The sequence below is a fragment of the Strigops habroptila genome, chromosome 6 (assembly GCF_004027225.2).
Source record: "Strigops habroptila isolate Jane chromosome 6, bStrHab1.2.pri, whole genome shotgun sequence".
In the NCBI taxonomy this organism is placed as follows: domain Eukaryota; kingdom Metazoa; phylum Chordata; class Aves; order Psittaciformes; family Psittacidae; genus Strigops; species Strigops habroptila.
In genome coordinates, this window is record NC_044282.2 from 56,679,469 (window position 1) to 56,695,644 (window position 16,176).

Below are 16,176 nucleotides of genomic sequence, written 5' to 3' on the forward strand. Positions count from 1 at the left end.
AATTACAGTCCATTGTCAGAGTCTGGAGCTGTGCTGCTAAAGTATCCTGCAGTGGCTGAAAACATTTGAATGTCAACACTGCATCTATACTGAGAAAATATGACATTTCTCCCTAAAATTTCAAAGCAGTGCCAAAAGAGATTTTTAACTGTGAAGTCTGAGCAGGGTCTGCATTGCTCAAACCTTAATTATCAGCTTGGAAATGTACCTTTTGTGAGTATGTGAGTGTGAGGTGTGACCTCTTCTTAGGGAAAAAAAAAATAGAAATAATGATTCAAACAGGATTCTAAGCTGAAATACCAGAGACAAGGAATTTTTGGAGTCCAAACATCACCAGCTGCCCCTCTGTGCTAGCTGTCTCTGCTTATATGACATTTGCAATGAGGCTTCAGGTGATTTGAGAAGTTGGCATTAGACTGCAAATCACCTTTCATGTCAGCTTGTGCCAGGATACCTTGCCAGAAACCATTATTTCAGTGGGAAATAACAACTGGGAATAGGGAAAAAATGAACTTCTGAAAAGCACTTTGTCACATTCCCTGGGCTGAAAACAGTGAGCACCTGCCATGAAAGCAGGCATAGACAGAAAAATTTCGGTGGGAGGATTACCTCCTTTACATACCAGAGACAAGACAAAGTGAGTATACAAAACATTTTCAATGTTTTTCAATTTTTTCAATTTCTGATTTTTATTTGGTATATGAGCAGACATGCCTGAAGACATCTATGTTTCATAAAGCCTGCTACCTTGCTTCATTGATTTTTCCTTAGGATGGGAATCATTAAAATGAACAGGTCTGGCATTTTCAGATAATGGCCTGCGTGCAGCATAGGTGTTTCTAGGAATGGTTAATGTTAAATGTAATAAATGTTAAAAGTGTCTCCCCCAAATGCTTCTGACCTTCTACAGATGACTGCTTCTGTGTGTATGCGTAGGGCAGAACATCTCCCAAACTCAAGCTGTCAGTCAGCTCATTCCCATAGCATGCCTAGGCAAAGAGTATGATCTCATGTGAACTTGTTGCTGCAATATGTTTTGTACATTATCTGGCTTGAGAATTTTATGGTTTTATTAAATAGAAGAGGAAAGAAATCTGAAAACTTATGAACCAATTTACAGGGAAGAAAAAGGCAAAATGTTGTTACTTGATGTGCAACAAACATTTAATCAATGGGTTTAAACTTTTTTGATCAAAGAGATTACTTGTGCTAGGTTATTTTTATCAGATCTACCAAGTCTTCTTCCTCAGTTTGCAGCTGGGTTTGACCTTCTAAATCCACCAAGCTTCCCCTGTCTTGGAAGGGGCACATCACAGTTATCCTAGAGAACCAGAATAACCAGTGCCTTAAAAGTAAGGACCCTCCTTACAGGACTTTTCTTAGTAAACCTTTCTTACAAAAAGAAAAAGCATCATCTAAATGGGATCAGAACCCTAAAAAAAAATGGTCTGGTCTTGTAAATAGATGGGGCTGATCCTGACTGCACCTGGTATGTCCTGGTTGTAATGGATTCTTTGGTGTCCTAGCATACACTGAAATAAGTGAGACCAGAGCAAGATTTATATTCTTGAAATATAAAAAACAAATCCTGGCTTAATTGAGCTGTAAGGTGGATTCTTTTCTCTGTGCCACTGACATAAATCCATGAAATCTCAAATAAACACTTCAAAAAGTATGATTTTCATTACATATTTATAAAGCCAGAGTAGAAATTAAACTTTGTGGATCTGTCTAAATCTACATCTGTATACTGAGGAACCAGGCCTCATGTTCTGTACATTTCCAACTTCTTAAAAGTATTTCCAAAGTGTCAGGAAATCACAAATCTTCCAGAAATTGATCTTCATTTCAAACTTTTCATACTTCAGTAACTGGAGATTTGCTGTTTTCTGTCAGAGCTAAAAGGTGGAAAAATGATCCTCTCCTGCAGGTGAGGAGCTTGCATGTCGCATTTCAGTCCCTGAGTATCTGGGACCGCAGTGAGTGTCTGAGCAGTCCCTGAACTGCAGCACAGAATTGCCAATGAATCTATAATGAGTAGGGAACAGAGCTGTGGCAGGGAACAGGGATGTGTCCCAAGGCCCACTGAAGTGAATGGCACAACTCCTGTTGACTGCAGTGGCCTTTGAGTGGAGCTCTTGGCATGTCTGTGAAAGGAAGGTACAGTCAAAAGATATCACTGTATCACATCTCAAGCAGGATAACCACATGCTCATCTTTTTCACTTTCTCTCTCAGGATGGAAGGAGCAGTTTTATTGGCCACCAGCTCGGAGGGGTCTTGGAAGTGCCAAACAGCAAGGACCAGAGAGTCAAATCAGCCAGAGCCATCCAAATCACTTACTACCTCCAAACGTATGGCTCTGTCACCCAGGACCTCATTGGGGAGAAGTGGGAGAGTGAATTCTGTAAACTGATGCACAAGATGCAGCTAGATCACCAAGATCTGCAGCTCTACTCACTAGCGTCCTTCAGCCTCTGGAAGGACTTCCACCAGACCAGTCTTTTGGCCAGGGGCAAGATTTTGGTGAGCCTGATGCTGATTCTCCTGACTGCTACCCTCTCGAGCTCCATGAAGGACTGCCTGCGTAGCAAACCTTTCCTGGGACTCTTGGGAGTACTCACTATCTGTATTTCCAGTGTCACTGCGGCAGGGATATTTTTCATTACTGATGGAAAATACAATTCTACTCTGTTGGGAATCCCTTTCTTCGCTATGGGTAATTATTTATCTTCATAATAATAGGATTAACAGAGTTTAATGACAGGATTGTAAATTACATCCTGGGTTATAAAGTGCAGATTTTACCTTGAGTGAAATTCTAAGTCATTTTCATCTTGTAAAATTGTTCTGTGCCTCGTTAAAAAAAAAAAAAAAAAAAAAAAAAAAAAAAAAAAATTGCGAAGAAAGGAAAAAGGAAACAAAGCAAAATAGTAGCAACAGTAAAGAGCTAATGACGTTGCTGGAATCTCAGCCAGTATGAGAGAGGGGCAGTTTTATTGATGTCTTTTACAAATTGAAGGAGAAATTGTTATTGAAAACTAGTCAGCTCAGCACAGAAAATGATATGTGATGACCCGACTTTGATGGGAGGTCAGCTGAAAGAGTAAGTTAAAAGAGGAGGGTGCCAAGGAAGGAAAGATTTTAGCATCCTTCTGAGGAGGGCTTCTCTTCCAGCTCTGTCTGAGGAGCAGAGGGGAATGGGTTGGTGTAAGAATAGGATTGATGGACTTTATCTCAGGGAGGAGATTACTGTTGTCGTGTTTGTCAGGCTGTAAGCAAAGGGGGCTGCCAGTATCTGTAGCACATAATTCCTAGGTCTGTGAAGTCCCAGATCAGCTGCCTAGATTTTCTATGTGTTGTAGCAGGGCAGGGGAAGGCGCAGATGAAGAACAAATATTAACCTCAGCTTTTTTAGCAGAAGAATTGGGTTTGTTCTTTCTGTTCATATTTCTGTTCCAAGCACTTTTAGTGCATCTGCGTGGTTAATGAGTTTGCTGGGAAGGTACATTGGAAAGGAAGAAGGAAATGTGCCCAAACCAGTTTGCTGAGGCAGCACTTTCAGTTCAATCACATCCAAGCTTATTAGAGTTTCACTCTTTCATGAGTCTGAATCCAAGCAACGACCCTATGCAAAATCTTAGCAGTGGCACCCCACAGACCTAAACCCCTTTATGTTGGCTTTTTGATGGCAGAAAAACTTACCTGTGGACAAAACTCTGCATCTTTACAGTTAATTTCTTAAATTCCATTCACGCTTCTAGTACTCAAGCCCACATCCTGTGAGAGAACTAAAAATGCAAAGCCACAAGTTAAAGTCAAGGGTTGGAGAAGGGTCTTATATTTTTCTTAAAAACCTCAACCTCCCAAACCCCTACATTTTCTTTCTCTTACCCTCAAGAAGATTCCTGTTGTATATACATCCTGCCTCCTATTTTGTCTATCCCCTGATAATACATCTATGTCACTAACCAAGGGGTCTCTATGCAACCCATACAGGCCAGAGCATCAACTGAAATGGCAGTAATATTGCATTCAAATTATTCATGCCCTGCAGCCCCAGGATGAGACAAGGTTGGGAGTTTCTGAAAGTAGGGTGGCTCAGTTCCCCATCTAGGATGGTGGTAATCCAGGAGTTTGCTGTCTGAGGAAAAGTAATATTTATAACTTTCTGTTGTGTTTTGCGCTGTCATTCTTGTCACAGCCACTGCCAAGAGCAAAAGAAAAGAAAAGAAAAAAAACCCGTCTCTTGAAGTGGATTGCTTCTGTAACATAATATTGAATGATATATTGTAAAAGAAAACATGTAGGTAACCCTTCTGCAGAAATTTCATTAAGGGATCCCAAACCAAATTGGAGTTATCATTAGAGAACAAATTGCAGTGCCTGGGAGCTGCTGCTGGTAAATATTAGGCAACAGTTTAGAGTTTGGTGAACTAAAAGCCAGGAAACATGTCTTACCAAAGTCATGCTGAGTTACATCCTGCAAAGTTCCATGTGTCTTTAGCCCCTCAAACAACAGTGCCAGCTAATGAGACCTTTCTCTGCCTGTGATATATCCAGGGTGTCACAGACCTGGGCTCCCCACAGGGCAGGGATTTCTATTTAACCTGGTTTGCTGTGAACTGGTCTGACACCTTAGAGTAGACTCATTGAAGATCCCATGACTGTTAATTCTGTGGATCAATATATAACTCTGGCCCATATTTCACCAGTGTACCTTGTTGCTAGCACAGCAGAAAGCAAACAACACATCAAATAATGATTGAGTAAATATAGATTAAAAAGTGTGCAAAGTGGGGTTTCCCAGAATTGCAAACGCCAGATTTGCAAGTCGCCCTTTCAAAGTCGAGTTACTTAGACCAAAAAAAAATAAAAGGAAAACCAGGCAATAACAGCTACAAAATGCTTACAAGTGCAATGTATGCAGAATACACAGACAACCTTAATTCTGGAAGCTCCTAGCTTTGGAACTCTTCAACCTGACATTTGCAAACTGTCCATTAAAAGTATATTTGTTTGGTCAAAAATATAGTTTTCTCTGACATTCACTTTTCAAAGGATTAATTTTAATGGAAATTTTATGATGTTCTCCTGCACTTGTCCTTTTTCTTGCAGTGATGGCAGGATGCTGCCATCTGAATGACGGGAATAACCCTGGATTGTACAAATGTTTAGGTCCATAATTCGTCTTGCAGTGTAGAGCTTCTGTGGGTTTCAGTAGGTGATAGAAGCCTATATAAAAATGAAATGCTTAATATTTTTTATAAATTTGGACTGAATCACCTGCACATTAAGTATTTACTGTAGTTCTGCTGTGAGGGAATGGTTTGCTGGGATGAAGTACATCTCTGATAAACTTGGGAAAAAGTGATAGCTCAGGTTGGCTTTTCTTTTCTTTATCCTGAAGGGGTAAAACTACAGCCTCAAGTTAGGCATGAAGACAGTGGTAGAAAATCCTGCTTGTTCTGACTTCCTCTTCCCGCTACCACAGCCTTCTCAGACAGCTGCCTCAGGAAACCCAGTTTCCCCAGCACAGTATCTACCACTGCATTTTTGGAGTCAGTGAGGAGCAACTTTTCAGAAAGGTCCTGTGCAAATAGTGCTCTGGCTGCCAGGATGTCCTGCAAACAGGAGCAAGAGGTGTTAATTTTTAGCATTTCATACCCCATACAAATGGGTAAATGTCGTTAGTTAGGGAAAATGTGCTGCTTTAGTTTCAAGGCTTCCTCCTTTCAGAACTGAACTGAATGTAGATATTTAGTTTGGGTTTTTTTTTAAGTTGGGTTTTAGTAATCACCATATGAAATCAGAATATTGGACTGTTTTACCTTGCATTTCTTTTCTGGGACAAATATAAACTGCAGTCTTTTCTGCAAGTTTGACACCAGCAGATCTATCACCGCTGATGTGTTTCAAAGAGGAGATAGAGGGTCAAATAATTGAGTTTCGGATTTGTCTTAGATGTCAGAAATGGACCTGGTTAGACGTTCACATCTGCCTTTTGTGTTTGGATTCACAATGCAATTTCAAAGGGATGTTATGTATGTGACATAATTATGGTTTCCCATACCTAATCATTACTAATTAATATAACCAGAAGGTTAACTACATAATTGAGATATTATTGCTCCCATGATTTGCTTTTTAATGCACATGAGCCAAACTGATATCATCAGAGAGATAATGATTTAACTCAGCTGAGGATCTGACTGTGTAATTTTAAATGCAGGTACATTAATTATGTCATTTTACACTGTAATTATTTTTTGCCAGTCCATGAAGTACCTCATTATATAGATTAGTGGAAATCTTATGTTTAAAATGTAAACACAACATAATTAGAGTGTAATTATGCTTTTTGTGTTATAACATGTATGTGTTTCTTAGACGGCTGGATTCACAGTGAATGTAAGATATGTTTCCTGCCCTTTGTAAGTCCAGACCACGAAGACTGTAAGATCTTCATGGGAACAGCTGTTTGTTGTTGAATCTTCAGAGAACATTAAGATCAATGGATGCCCTACAACACATTGCACTATTATTACTACTACTACCAAAAACAATGCTGTTACTAGCTATGTAGTGAAGAGATACAAAAACTTTAGGAAGAAACAGGCTACCTGTTTCCAGCAGTAACTTCATTCCTGATGTAAGAGTGCAAGATGGATGGCAGAGACTGTATTCACAGTGCAGACTTTTGTGTTAAGATTCCCAGTTATTCTTTCCCCTGAGGTATTCAAATGGAAGGAGGAAGCAAAGCAAAAGCAGGCAAGACTCCAGGCAGCTATTAGCATTTCAAAGAGAAGCCGTCTACCCGCTTTCCGATGGCAGTTGTTAAAATAATGGCTGGTGATCACCTTTAAATAAATTTGAGATGTGACAGTATTAACATTAGTGGTAGAGTTGTGGGAAATTCCAGAAAAAAGTCCTACTGCAGATAAGGAAACTTTTTTAAAACCTCAGAATACGAACGCGAGAGCTAAAGTGCATGCTATTGCTAGTTTACCTGTACATGAAATATCACAGTATTTCTAACCTTTGCTTCAATCAATGGACTTTCTGATTACAACAGCAACTTAGAAATATTTCAGGAGTGACTCTGACTTTGGTTTTGTCCTTTTGATGCAGCAGTAAAGCAAATCCCATATGAATCTCATGTTATATGATCATCCTCTATCTGTATGAGAAGCGGATGACCTTTTGGAGCATAAAGACCTACTGACATAAATCCTCACCACTCCATGCCTTAGAAATATAGTGGATTTTAGAGGTTACAGCAGTTCTTGTCCCTACCTATTCAGCAGATCATTAGGGTTTTGGAAATACCTTGCCCTTAATTAAAAAATGTCTGTTCTTGACTCTCACAATGGGCAATGGGAATAACAAAAAAAATCATGGGACAGCAGGAGATATACAAAATGTTTAAAATTACCTATTTGGATTGGAAGATATGAACATGAATTGGTTTAGATATTCTCCATACTTGTAAGGTTGATTTCCCTATAACCTGGTAACCCTAGCAAGTCTATTTCCAGTTGCAGAGGGTTGGTTTTTTTAATTTCTATAGGAAAGGCTAACCTTCCTAGAACAGCCTTTCCTGTATTTTGTGTAAAAGATCAGAGCCTTCCGGGATAATATAATACCCTTGCACCATGCGAACTGGCCCTGCAGCTATGTCCTGGAGCTGTCATGGTTAGAGAGAGGCAAGAAGCAACATGACTGGGGCTGTCCTTTTCTTCTCAAACAGAAGCGAGATAAGGATATCTCTGCTTACGTCCTTTGGACCTTCTCATGTCCAGGGATGCAAGAAGAAACACAGCAAGTCCTAATAACAGAGTTGGTAGCACCCAATTTTAGGTATCCCAAATGGTCCTCCCTTAACTGAAGTGACAGAATCTCGATTTCCTTTGCTGTCAATAGAGAGATCCAAAGTAATTTGGATTATCACTTCATACGTATCTGGGGTGATCTGTGTTAACCTCTGTAAGGTCCCATCCACCTCTGAAAAAACTAGGGTGACTGCTTAAAACCTTAACACCTGAGGTTATATATATGTAAGCATATATGTATAAACTGACTTGAATCCCATACAGATTTATTTCTAGCTCTTCTTTTCCCGGAGTGACTTATCAGAAGGTCTCTTGTCAACTCAAATGTTGTCATGCCTTACGGCAGTTGCTCGACCCCAGGAGGTGGGCCTGCAAGTCTGCTGGTCAGTGATTCTGAGGCTGAGACCAGGTTGAATCATTTATCCTTGGACCATTGCTCAAGCACAGACCGTCAGTACCAGGTCTTCCATTATGACAGAACAAATACAAAAGACATTGGCTGGGTTAGTTATTTGAGGACAGTCAGCTAAACTCCTCCTTCTGACTCTAGTGGGAACTCTATTAACCCATTTGTCAAAAGTGAAGCCTTTTCTTTAAAAAGTTTTTTATTGTTTATATTATTATTAAAACAGCTTCCTTAGCTCTCCATCTGCAGCTAACAGACCAGTAGCTGTCATTTGAGCTGCTTCAAATTGGCTGCAACCATTTCTACAATCCTTTGAAAAAAAGTGGTTTGATAAGAGAAGAGAGCATGTTTTGAGCTAAGACAAAGGCTAAAAGGAATGGTTTTCTTTTGCACTTAAAAATGTATGATTAGTACTCAATCAATACGCAAATTCTGTTCAGATAGTAAAGGATATTTTCTCTTCAGATGCTTCACACATTTGTCTGAACACCTCTTGCTTTCAGTTTTCTACCCTTTCATGGCAACATTCATTCCTATCACTGGGTTATTTCAGGTTCTTTATTGGATGCACCTTTTCTGCGTGTTGGTCCTTTTTAGCAGGAGTTTCGTTCCTTGTACTTAGTATGTATCAATGCACATTACATTTACGTTTGGCTTATTTCAGCTGGAAAGGAGCTGCATCATAGCAGAAATGATGTAGCTCCACGTATATCATCCCTAATAGGGCAATGACAAATCCAACCTTGAATTTCACCATTGCTAGCAATTCCATAACCTGCCTCAACAGCTTGTTCCAGTGCTTAAACAGCCATACATTTATAAAGGTATTTCTTAATATTTTCACTGCTGCAGCTTATGCCTATAACTTCTAAGTCTGTCTGGCCTGACTGTGGAGTGTAATTTTTCACAGTACCTATGTATTGCAAATACTTTTAGGATATTTTTTATGTAGGGCTGTGCTTACTTCAGCTTGGGTATAATTTCCTATCAGATCTTTCTTTTCCTAGATATTTCACTGTAGTTCGCACTTTCTTGTGTGCTCCATCCATACGGGAAGATTTATGGTGGCTTCTGGTCTTTGCTGGAGCACTGTAGATCTGCAGGAAAGAACAGATGTGGGGTAGTCTGAGCATGTGTCCTGTTGTCTTTGGTGTGTGGTGGGAAAATAAAATTTTCAATTGTCCTTTCTTTTCTGCTGGACAGGAAAGCTGGGCTCTGCAACCTGAGGAAGCGTAGAGTGAAGGATCCTATTCTCTGTCAAGCACACTGCCTGCTTGCCTTAGGTACCGTGTTCCACTGCAGGGAAATCCAAAGTTGTGCCTCTGTTTTTTAAGCAAAAATTAAAAGCAGCAAATGCATTTCCTTTCTCCTAGAATACATCTTCTGTGCAAATAGCCCCTGGAACTCACTGTTGTGAGATAAAGTTTTGGCTCAAAATTCAGCCTGATTCAGAAAGGGTTGGATTTTTACACGGCTAGCTAAACATCTTCATTATTTTGAATAACACTGCAATGCTAAAACATTATAGTAAGAAAGAAGTATAAAAATTAATGACTATGTTCAAAAGCCCAGTTCAAAAATGGGTACAAAGAAATTTCACTTGTCAAGAAATTTTCCCATAACTGCCCTCTTTGAGTCTGATAATTTCCCCCTGAAGAGTTAGGAAAAGGACACTGAACTCAATAGACCATTTGCCAAATGTTCTACCTCAATATTTATCTTCTACATTTGTCTGCAGCATCAAAAACTTTGCATAGAATCAAAGGTTTAAAGAGTCTGTTGCAAATACAAAATCAACTGAAAAACCTTACTTGGTATTCTATCATTTATATGTCCTCCTTTGTGCAACCACTAGCCAGTTGAGGTTTTAATAATTCAGTTTTATCCTTCCATATCCAATCCTTTTTTTCACTCCATTTCTTTCCTATGAAGTAGCTTCTCCTTGTTGGTGGGGTAACTGCCTGCAGTAACATACAGCATGCTGAAGCCACACTGGCTCAGGGCTCATTGCTCCATGAGTGGTCACAAACCATAGCAGCAGCCTACATTATTCAAGAAGTATCTTCCATGTCCTTGGCATAAACCTGTATTACTGGCATTCAGACAAAGGCATACTCTGGTATTCCAGCTGTGACTTTCCATGTGTTAGTCCTGCTAGATGTGGCAAAGCAGGTCATGTTCCAGTCACACTTGTCTGACTGCAAGATGAAAGACATGCTATTTTGGATACCCGAAGTGGTAGTGAGAGCTGCAGCAGCAAGAGATGTAGACACAGGGCTGCAAGTGGTACCACCAACTGAATGAGATGAAAACCTCAGGTCTTTGCAGCTTTGGATCACTAAAGATGCTCTTTAATTTTTGTTCTGCAAGAATGGGCATACTGTCCTCATTATCTTGGCTGGATTTCAGTGTGGATAATTGCATTTCTACCTTCTTCATATTCCCCTTGCAATGCAGGTTAGATACAGTATTGGTGAGCACTGCCTGGCTCAAAGCGCTGTGCAGGTGGTGCTCTTTTAAGCAAAAGCCGTTTTTTAACCAGACATGGCTGTATTTCACTGGTGAATGCAATGACCACATTATGTGGCTCTGCAGTCTCTAAAATTATTCTGCATTCCCTGAGAATATGTAGCTGTCTTGGAATCTTGCCATTGCCTTTTCCTGCAGTAATCTGTGGCATTTCAGCAGTAGGCAATTTTTTTGCTCTTACTCTATATCCTTAAAGCCCAAGGAAGAAACATTTCTTTACAGCCTGATATGACAGTTAGACCTGCCCAACTCATACACCTCAGTGCATATTCAAATGCAAATTTGTCACAGAAATTTGAAATACCGTAGCTTTTCCTGGTGTTATGAACTCCATTGCTGTTGATATCTTGCATATAAAGAAAACTGTTTTGCTAGCATGGCCATGAAACCAATTGGTACTATATCATTTTGCAAACTTTACACAAATTCAGGAACTGCAGGTATAATCCTCTAGAGGGAGCACTTGCCTTGCTCCCTCTGGTGGAGGGCCAAATGGCAGATTACTGCACACCTGGTGAGACCCTAGCAGGCGAAATTTTCTGTGTTTCTTTAAGTTTCTCGCTGATATTTTTACTATTACAGTGGAGAAATTATTGTCCTCCAGGGAGTACATGGAGCTGCAGAAGCTGAAGGCAGAGAGATGTTCTGCATACTGAGTGAAGAGCAATTAAACCTTTTTTCCTTCTACAGTAACTTAAAACAGTTTAGCAAAAAGTATTTGGTTAAGGCAATTTAAACTTTCTGAAACTAGACTGGGAGCCCTGGGAACAAAAAAGCCTGTTTGTGCTTTGAGTAGATACCACAGCAAAAAGAAATGCATAAAGAGCAAAGCCAAAACCTTTCTAATGGATAATCTTCTCATGGGAGTAGCTGAAAGAGAAGACGACCCCATAGGAGAGATGCTAACTACACCACTGAAAGCATTACCAGAAAGTGCAATGTTGGGGCTGTGCGAGAGATGAATATATTAGGCAAAAAAAACCACTGCAAATATCCTTCCCATCACATTTCAGTCAACTTCAAGGCACCACTTTTAGGAGCGATAGCTGCTGGACTCACCTAGTCATTGGCTCTCTGCTCAGGGCCTGTTGTAATCCCTTATGTGAGCTTTCAGCATCTCTTCTATCAGTGTTAAGAAACAATAAGAACTTTATCAGGCAGTTAGCCTGCTTTTAAATGAATAACCTTGGTAGGATATTGAAGGAGACAAGGATTTGCTAATCATAGATATAGGTGTTCTACCTCTTAGGTTATTTGAAGTCAGGCTCTGAGCAATGCAGTTAATGAAGCAAGTCTCAAAAGATCTCTTTCACATGGTTTTTGACTTCTAATATACTTATTCTTCCCCTGAGAATAAAGTAATAGAATCTCTTCATGTACTCTTTTTTTAAAAAGTGTAGAAATTTATTCTGATTGAAATCTTTTCTACTCTGCCACCATTCTTGAAATTGGTCAGGAGGTATGAAAGTAATTGGTAGACAGGCAAACAAACACAAATGCATATACAAACACAGAACATTGGGCAAAAGAAGGCAAAAATGTCAATCAATTTTTCTCACATACAGAATAAAAGAAAAAGTAAAAAATTGTATATGTGGTAAACACTCATGGTTCAGTTTTCCCAGCAATGAAATCATTAAACCTCATCCACTAGGCAAGCTGGAAAAGATTCTTTGTCATCTTTTAAACTGCAAGAATACTGTCAGTACTCCAGGAGACCTTTGCTTGTCTTTTGTGACCTCTTTTACCCAACTCTTTCATGTTTCCGTATCACTTCCCTAGAACCTGACACTGTATGTCAAAATATCAAATGATGCCTTTGTTATGAAACTTCTTATTTTATCTAAAATGCTTATATGAAAAGATGAGAATCATTTATTTTCATTAGTCAGTGACACAAATGTCCCATTTAATGTCTTTTACGCAAAACATTGCAAGGTTTTTAATTCTTAGAAGGAATTGTTTGACCTGCCATTAATAAGGGAAAGTGAAAACATCACAGAAATTGTTAAAAAATTAAGATTTTTTTTTTTTTTTTTACCTTCAGATCAGGTTGTTTCATGACTTTTCACTTAACAGTGTGTGTAACAAGGTCACTGGTTCACTGATACCTTAAATAGGCAAACGGAGTACACAGGTCACATTGGAAGTCCCTTATCAACAAGTTTGAGATGAAGTTAAGAATGATTTTTGTTTTCTTATAGAGATGATTGGTTTAACTTTACATGGAAAAAAAAAGATGACATGTTTCACCATCATAAATTTCAGCCTATTAGCCCTCTACTCAGTTTAGTATATTGAGTAATGTATGAAATTGAAAAGAAGTTTTAGGTCATTGAATACAAATTCTTGTGACTGTAAAATCTTCATCTTAGGATGCCTGAAATCTGAAGCTCAGTAGATGAGTATCATTTCAGTTAGTTAACTTTAACTTTCTAAAGTTTGGGCACCTGTTGTAAACTTTAGGATGATTTCTCATATCATCAAGACAAAGACTCTAAGAATGGCTGTGCCAGATCAGGCCAAGGTTTCATCTAACTGAATAGCCTATCTCTGGCAATGCCTGGTGGCAGATACCTTGGAAAGAACAGCATTTCCAGGCTTGGGGTATCTAAGAAGCCTGTTCCAGTGCTGGACCACTCTCCCAGCGAAAAAATGCTTCCTAATGTCCAGTCTAAAACTCCCCTGGTGCAGCTTTGAACCATTCACGTGTCCTTTCTCAGGATCTCAAGGGAAAGAGCTCAGCAGCTTCCACCCCACTACCCCTCCTCAAGAAGCTGTAGAGAGCAAGGAGGTTGACCCTCCTCCTCCTTTCCCTCAAACTAGAAAAGACTAAAGTCCTCAGCCACTTATCATAGGACATTCCTTCCAGCCCTTTCAGCAGCTTTGTTGCCCTCCTCTGGATGCATTCAATGACCTTCAAGTTTCCAATTCAAGTTTCAGTTCAGGTTTCACCAAAAGTCAGCAAAGTTTATTACTTGTCATAAATGCCTTTGAAAAGAAATTGTCAAAAATTCTGGGTTTTGATCCACATGTAGGAAGCTTTTTATTTCATGGGAAAAAGAAGTGATAACTGTTTCTAGTTTTCATAATTTTCAAGTTCTTTACTTTCCACTCTAAAACCTCATTTTATTTTTCCTCGGGTAAAAAGGGAAATACACAGAAAAGGGAAGTAAAAAATCAAGGTATGAGGAAATAAAGGAAAACATCCAGGAGTTCCTTTTACATTTTAAATCGTAAACATGCAAGACAGAAAACAACACATTTTAGTAGATAAAACATTTAAGTAAAAAAGTTCAAACAACTTTATCTTTTAAAATCTTAATGTTAAATATGATAACGACAGATGTTTAACACTCTACATCAAATATTGATCTGGGAAAAATAGTAAATATAATTCCATAAAATTACTTTTTAAAATGGTGCAATAATTATTTCCATGATATCATGGAAAATAGGTCTTATTAGATAAACCTGATTTTTTTAAAATTATTCTCCAAGTTTATACAAGAAAAGAAATCATGCTGATGTAATACATTCAGATAATGGTAATTTGATTTACTCCTGCACAACACTTTGATAGATGCTTGTATTTGTACTACATTAAATCACCATAGCTCATATTAAATGCAATAACAAAGTATTAATTTGTAAACGTGCACTCTTACTTCTGAGAAGACATCAATAATCATGAAAAAAAATATTCTAAGCCATTCAACACCTTTCCCCATGTTCTGGAGTGAAAAAGAAATCAATAGCAGTAAAATTCTCAGATAATGCAAGCTTTGGCAGATGAAAATAATGAAAATGCAGCCCAAGCACATCGTCAGGAAGGCTCATTTTGTCAACATGTGCTATATCACAGTTAAGTGCCAGATTATGCATCTAGAAACAAAGAATGTATCCATGTTTGCAAGATAAGCAATTGCATCCCCCAAAAGCAAAAACAATGAGCTCACAGTAGATAATGCATTGAATATGAATTCCTAGTGTGCTGCTGTTTTTAATATGGGAAGATGAAATTCCTTTTCTGTAGCAAATGTGTGCTAGAGAAAGAATAGCAAGGCAACATCAGCTAGGTGAATGACTTTAGGAGGATGTTAACTGGCATTTTGAGTGGGATTCACTTGATAACATACAGATGTCTATCAATCATGTATGCAGTATCTCTACGGCACTGTTGAGCCCTTCCTAGGGTATATTTCAAAATACACCACAAAACTGGAGTCCTTCACTGGGAGGCATATGGTGTTCATGTTGTTTTCAACAGCAGGTGGAAATGACATAACAAGACCCAGTGTTTGGAAGATGCAGTTAAACCACTTCATACCAGAATAAAGGTGCCATTCTTTTACACTGAAAGCAATTAACCACTGGGACAATTTTTCAGGGCTTGATGGACTCTCTATGACTCAAATCTTTCAGGCTAAGACTGCATTTCTTAGCATACAGGCTATACCTCAAAAAACTGTGATTTTGATGCAGAAATGGTTACAATGTTTTGGTAAGTGATCATAATAGTTTTTCCTAGTCTTAAAACCTATGAAGTTTCTATTACAGAAGAACAGAAATTTTGTCTTCTGTCTGTGTGGCAAACCAGTTTTGCTTTTGCTCACCCTAAATTTACGTCTTCTCAACTTTATCACACTATTCCTATTTTATGCCCACCTTTAGGGAACTTCAGATTATTGTCTTTATTCACCAGACTCTTACAAATATTCCTCAGAAAAATCTTATGTTTTTATCTTCATTTTACATACCTTTAATTTTGCAAGACTTCTATAATAAAAAGCACTGTGTTATTTAGCAGTATTTTCCAAGACTATTACAACCAACAAATCAAAAATTCAAAATCACTTCCAAAAACTTTCTTCTTAGTACATTTTAACAAATGCCCAAGCTCCACTGACCCATTTGATACACACAAATGTTTTGCTCTTTTGCTACAATTGTTCTAGAACATTTCTAGTTTTTACACTCTTCAGGGCAGCTGTGACTCATCTGGCAAACTCTTCTACACCTACATGTCTTTTTCCTTGTTACTCCAACGCATGTAAAATATACTGGAAAGCTATTATTGTTCGTATGGCTCACTGGCTTTGGATCACATTTTGCTTGTACATGTAATAGTAGGACTGTGTGAGATGTTGCACCACAAGGATTTTCTCTAAGCAAAACATAACTGCTTCTCTTCTATCAGTTTCTGTTTTCATGTTACTTCCAGCTACGAATTAGTCTTAATAACATTGCTCTTCCATAAAACCAACCAGTGTTTCTGCCTTGTGGCTAGTGTGGAGTCCCAACAGAGAGCCAGTGAAATGCTCATATATCTATTAAACTGTGTGTTGCCCCTCAGCACAGAGATTAATTTCACTTAGTTCCCTTATCTGGTACTTTGTAAATGGTATTC

General features: G+C 38.6%; 1 protein-coding gene across 1 annotated transcript in view; it reads left to right on the forward strand.

The window, feature by feature from the left end:
• Window positions 1-16,176, forward strand: part of PTCHD4 (patched domain containing 4) — a 90,973-nt gene that overhangs the window by 22,483 nt on the left and 52,314 nt on the right. Inside the window, exon 2 of the mRNA XM_030490676.1 lies at window positions 2,238-2,718. Within this exon, the coding sequence (XP_030346536.1) occupies window positions 2,238-2,718 (481 nt within the window). The remainder of the gene's footprint in view (window positions 1-2,237; window positions 2,719-16,176) is intronic.